The following is a 6,548-nucleotide window of genomic DNA, read 5'->3' as shown; positions in this document are numbered from 1 at the left end:
CCTAGCACCCTACCCTGACTACATCCTAGCACCCTACCCTGACTACATCCTAGCACCCTACCCTGACTACATCCTAGCACCCTACTCTGACTACATCCTAGCACCCTACCCTAACTACATCCTAGCACCCTACCCTGACTACATCCTAGCACCCTACCCTAACTACATTCTAGCACCCCACCCTAACTAAATTCTAGCACCCTACCCTGACTACATCCTAGCACCCTACCCTGACTACATCCTAGCACCCTACCCTAACTACATTCTAGCACCCTACCCTGACTACATCCTAGCACCCTACCCTGACTACATCCTAGCACCCTACCCTAACTACATTCTAGCACCCCACCCTAACTACATTCTAGCACCCTACCCTGACTACATCCTAGCACCCTACCCTAACTACATTCTAGCACCCCACCCTAACTACATTCTAGCACCCTACCCTGACTACATCCTAGCACCCTACCCTGACTACATCCTAGCACCCAACCCTGACTACATCCTAGCACCCTACCCTGACTACATCCTAGCACCCTACCCTGACTACATCCTAGCACCCTACCCTGACTACATCCTAGCACCCTACCCTGACTACATCCTAGCACCCTACCCTGACTACATCCTAGCACTCTACCCTGACTACATCCTAGCACCCTACCCTGACTACATCCTAGCACCCTACCCTGACTACATCCTAGCACCCTACCCTAACTACATTCTAGCACCCCACCCTAAGTACATTCTAGCACCCTACCCTGACTACATCCCAGCACCCTACCCTGACTACATCCTAGCACCCTACTCTGACTACATCCTAGCACCCTACCCTGACTACATCCTAGCACCCTACCCCGACTACATCCTAGCACCCTACCCTGACTACACGTTAGACCTAAAGGATGAGAGAACTATCACAGATATATGCTAAAGTACTGCCTTTGAAGCACATGCTACAGTCAAAGTATTGATCAATATCAATAACCTGTCATGGATCAACTTGAACCATTTTTTCCCTTTTCTATTATATGTTCGGGGTGAGATTAGAAAGTTCGGTGGATAAAGTAGCCCATGTAATTTATTTAATGCTGTTATGCTAAATTATGTAAATTATGAATATAAATATAGTATTTTATCATCTCCAAATTAAGTTGCACAGCAAGATATGGACATATGGCACACATAATATATATAAAAAATAAATAAAAATTAAATCATTTGACATAAAATCGCTCTGCATCATGTCGCAAATCCGTCTTATAAGAAAATAAACAATACAGAACGCAATGCAGATTCAAAATGATGAAAGAGGTTGAAATGAATCCAGTTAATTGTACCTATGAGAAAATAGATTGCAGGATTTACAATTTGTGCTAATAATTCCTCCGTTTCAGTGCACCTGTGTGAATTGTGGAGTTCCTTTAGAACTTTAGAATTGTTTACCTGACTTTCTAAACAAGTAATGAAGAAGGGGACAAATGTCATGCCTGGTGCAGATTAGAGAACATGTCGGGTCCAGCTAAGTACCTCCCTGATCAGTGTCTGTATTGTGGAGGGCTGTCAGTGCTGATCAGTGCTGGGGGGGGGGGGGGCAGTCAGTGAGATCTTGCTGTCCCCTATTACAGAACATTCCCTGGCATAGGAAGCGTCTCCTGCAAATGATGGGTGCAGTTTGGGTTTTATTTGGGGTAGAGGGGGGGTGGCAGTCTGCTAGGAATCTGTCTACAGTCGTTTTTTATTTTTTTCGTTTTTTTTTTTCAAAGTAATGTTACTGAAAACCTTAAAACATCCGCATTCTTTTTTACAACAGTATCCAATTACTCCAAGGCAGGACAGGACCAGGAAAAAATAGCAAACATCCCAGGGAGATTTGGGGTTAATTGGCATTGGTCTCTCTTCACACATTTCTTTCCTTCCAGTGACACAGCCTGCCCCCCCCCCTTTTCTTGCTGTGGGTGTCCCACAAACCCCCAGAACAGACAATCACAATGACAAAACCAATGCTCTCTATGCTCCCACATCTGCACACTATACTGCACGTGATATTTATTATTATGTCTGATATAAAACAATAATGTCCAGTCATAAAACACACAATGAGACCTTTTTTCTGGATTTTAACCGCTTGAAATGCTTGCAATTTATCCTTAAATCCCCCATATAAAAAAAATACTCAGCAAATTATTTATCATGGCGAATAATGAATCTGCGTGATATCCTGTTTACAATATATATGGCACATAACAATGCACACTGTCCATCATCACCTCTCCACTGACACATCAATACACTGCTGTAAGGATTGTATATAAAAATAATACAAAGATCTCCCTAGGTCACTGGGTGTCTCCATAGCTGTGAAACGTGTATATTTAGATCTAGAGGAAAAGTAAAAAGAAATGGAAGAAAAGAAAATCTATATAAACACAAAAATAGAAAATAAAGGAGAGGGAGAGGACGAAAGAGCAAAGAAAGAAATAAAGAATGAAATGTATAATAGAAAGAAAGGATGGGAAGAGAAGAAAGGGAAATGAGGGAGTTAAAGAGATAGGTAGAGTTCCAGAAAAAAAGAAGAAGAAGAAAGCAATAGAGTGAAAAGAAAAATAAAACGAAACAGAGGATCAGAGAGAATGAGAATGAGAGAGAGAGAAAGAAAGAAAAGAAGAGAGAGAGAGGAACGATAGAAAGAAAGATAACATTAATTAAAAAAAAGGAAGAAACGTAGAGCGGAAAGAAACATAAAGAAAGAAAAAAGAGAAAGAAAGAGAAACATAAAGAAATAGTGAAAGAAAAAAAGGAATAAGAGGAGAGAGAAAAAAAAGAAAGGGGGAAATATAAGATTAAAAAAAAGAAAGATGAGTGGAAAAAGGGTGAAAGAAAGAGGAAGAGAGAAATAAAAGAATGATCAGTATAAGGCCTACATTCTCTTAGGTTGGGTTCACAGAGGTGTCCCGGAAAGGACCGTTGGCCGGAGCACTGTGAGCCTGGTTCCGGACCAGAGAAGTTGGGATCTAATATAGTTGGGATCTAATAGAGGTACAATATTGATGTAGGATCTGGCAGTGTAGTGACCTAAGTGTAGCCTCAGCACATACATCCAAATATATCATATATAAAAATAATAACACCACTTTGTCCCATCCCTCCTCTGTCCCTGCTCGGTCAGAGGAATCCCCTATTCCAGGTACCAAGGAAAAATACTGACTGAAGATCAGGATCAGTATGACAACCAGAGTGTGACACCCATTGATTGCTGAACCATGCACCATGTGAAGACTGATCGGTGCCAATATCCCAGCAATGTCTGTTCTACTGTATATGTGATCCCGGTCCCTGCACACAGCAAGCCTCAGGTGTCCTCGTTGTCACCGCCTGAGCCTTATAATTCAGCAGTGTTTGTATTGTCGCAGCATTAATTAGACAGGTATGAGTTTAATTGCTGGGAATGGAAGTGCATTACACAGTGAGTGCACAGGCAGGAGGAGCAGCCTAGGAAGACGTTTGGAATATTATGATGCAAATGAAGAAACATACACCTCTGTCGTGCTTGAATTTCAATGGCAGCGAGTCTAGGTGGCCCTAATCGCCGACCCTGCTGAATTCCACCCAAATTAAAGGCTGAAATCTCTGCAGCATCTGCTGCATCACAAGCTGAGATGGTGGGGGGACCATTTTCATATGATGATATTGTAATATGATCCGCAATGACAGAATGCATGACAGTTGTCCTACAATACATGGCAAGTCAGTCAAAGGACAGGAGCGACATTTGGATAATTAGCATCCATTGGGCAGTCAATCAGGCGAGGAGGACAAGCTGAAGAAAAAAAAAACCCACAGAGGACTTGGAAACAAAAGGTACCCAGCTAGCACGGGATTAACTGCTTCAAACCGATCTAAATGCTTTTGTATCCAGTGAACTGGGGGCTCCTGGGCTTGTCCTGCTCCCCTACATACTCCAAGGGATCCCACTGAGGAGCACCAGGGTTAAATCCTCTTTTCTTCCTGGACCATCTAAAATATACATCACTTCAACACAAAAGCTGCTAAAACACTGTTCATGTGCTTGTTTGATTTTTTTATTATTATTATTATCATTGTATAATGATCATTAAAAAAAAAAAAAAAGACTCAATCTACTGTATCTCTACATTCATTTCATGCAATAAATAAGCAGCATACTTAACACTCCAATAACCAGAGAAATAATTACAGAGCAGATATACTTTTAAGGCCAGATGCAAAGTAAGTAGATGGATTAAAAGAGAGTATTTCACATATGGCAATAGGCAAGAAAGGTCCCTGTATACAACAAGGTCCCTGAAGACAGATGGAGCTGGGAAAATGGGGTGCTGAAGACCCCCCTTCAGTATATACAGAGAGATGAGCTCTTACCTTGCTGGTGCACAGAGTGTGGTGAAAGCCAGACCTGGTGGATGGTGTGTGCTGTGCTCTGGGTGGGGTATATTCATGTATATGCATATGTACAGTAAGGGAGATGGGGAAAGGGAGTGTGTGTGTGTCTCTGGAAATCTGCCCTACTCTCTTCTGCATGGTACAGTCTGCACAACTGAGCAAATAGCTTCACATAGCTTGGCAGATAATGTAGTGAGAGACGTATAGGGAAGATGGAAACAGCTTATCCTTGGCAGGTTTCACTGCTGTGAATATCATCATCTTCCAAAACTTCTTTAAAAATTCTGTGTGTGTATATATATATATATATATATATATATATATATATATATATATTATATTTTTTATATATATATATATATATATATATATATATATATATATATATATATATATATTTATTTATTTATATATATATATATATATATATATATATATATATATATATATATATATAAATATATATATATATATATATATATATATATATATATATATATATATATATATATATATATATAAATATATATATATATATATATATTACAGATGTCTTTTGCTTGGTATAGGTCCCTACCTATGAATATATATATATATATATATATATATATATATATATATATATATATATATATATATATATATATATATATACACACATACATATATATAGTAACTCAAGAGATTTTTGATCCTTGCCTTAAGAAATTGTTTTCCCGCTGGAGCAAATTTGTTTATGCTTTATATGTTTTTTTTTTTTTTTTGCCTTCCTCTGAATCAACTCTGGGTATAGGGTTCAGGTTTCTATTCTATTTACTTTATTTTTTTTTCTGTTGGTGAACTAGATAAACCTGTGGATCTGTACTTTTTCCAGCCTATGTAACCATGCATATAGTATATAGCTATTCTGATTGGATACAACATAATTGGCAACACCAGCATCATTAATGAAGCTGCTTTGCTAAAGAGATAGACTGTTCACCTAGGAAAATGTAAGCAAAGCAAAGAAGGTGAAGCTGTGTTCACTATGAATACCCAAATGTGCTAGAAAAAGAAACTGTTTTATCAATATTTACTATACGTTCCCTTTAAAAAAATCTAGATGTTACAATTTCTCTCAACCCTATGAATCTGACCGACACTAGACACGTATTCTTATTCTACAGAGCTCACCTGTTACCTGCATTTTACAAATACACTCCCCCAATAGTGAAAAACTCCCTTACCTGTAATATCTCGAAACTTTGACAGATAGGCAAAACTCAGGTGTGACACCCAAGTGACAGATGTACTGAGAGAATACAATACAACCAAGTGTGTAGATATACAACATCTATACATTATTATCGCTTCACTCTACAGGAGTCCTACAATACCCACAATCAGGGGAAGAATCTGTCACTCATCGTGCAAGTTATTCATTTATTTACATTACTATCTTTCTCTTAAATGTTCCTAACCTGATCAAGAAGCAGCTGTATTTACATCTGGCTGGAAAAAGACTCATCTAGTACAACCAATGCACCAATGCAAGAATATTAAAGCATACCATATATATATATATATATATATATATATATATATATATATATATATATATATATATATATATATATATATATATATATGTATATATGTATATATGTATATATATATATATATATATATATATATATATATATATATATATATATATATATATATATATCACACTTCACAGCATATTACTGAGAAATATATGACACACCCACCGCATATATTCCACCATATACTACCTAACAATATCTTCCAACTATTGCCATCCTAAAGCCTTCAAGGACCACACAAAAGGACACATAAATATACACTGCATTGTATACCATCACATACTATGTGATTACAGATGGCAGAGAGGTATATAACTTGATTGAATGATTATGACATTCATATGACATACATTGTGTACATATACTACCACATACAGAAGACAGAAGGGGAGATAGATAGATAGATAGATAGATAGATAGATAGATAGATAGATAGATAGATAGATAGATAGACAGATAGATAGAGAGATAGACAGACAGACAGACAGACAGACAGACAGACAGATAGATAGATAGATAGATAGATAGATAGATAGATAGATAGAT

The 6,548-nt window shown here is 37.6% G+C and overlaps 1 protein-coding gene across 1 annotated transcript in view; it reads right to left on the bottom strand.

Annotated features, from left to right (window-relative positions):
- Positions 1 to 4,520, bottom strand: part of LHX2 (LIM homeobox 2) — a 55,460-nt gene extending 50,940 nt beyond the window's left edge. Inside the window, exon 1 of the mRNA XM_040324857.1 lies at positions 4,396 to 4,520. Within this exon, the coding sequence (XP_040180791.1) occupies positions 4,396 to 4,482 (87 nt within the window). The 5' untranslated portion in view covers positions 4,483 to 4,520. The remainder of the gene's footprint in view (positions 1 to 4,395) is intronic.
- Between the last annotated feature and the right edge of the window lie 2,028 nt (positions 4,521 to 6,548).

Source organism: Rana temporaria, chromosome 9 (genome assembly GCF_905171775.1).
Source record: "Rana temporaria chromosome 9, aRanTem1.1, whole genome shotgun sequence".
NCBI classification, from domain to species: Eukaryota; Metazoa; Chordata; class Amphibia; order Anura; family Ranidae; genus Rana; species Rana temporaria.
This window is presented reverse-complemented; position numbering and strand designations above follow the sequence as displayed.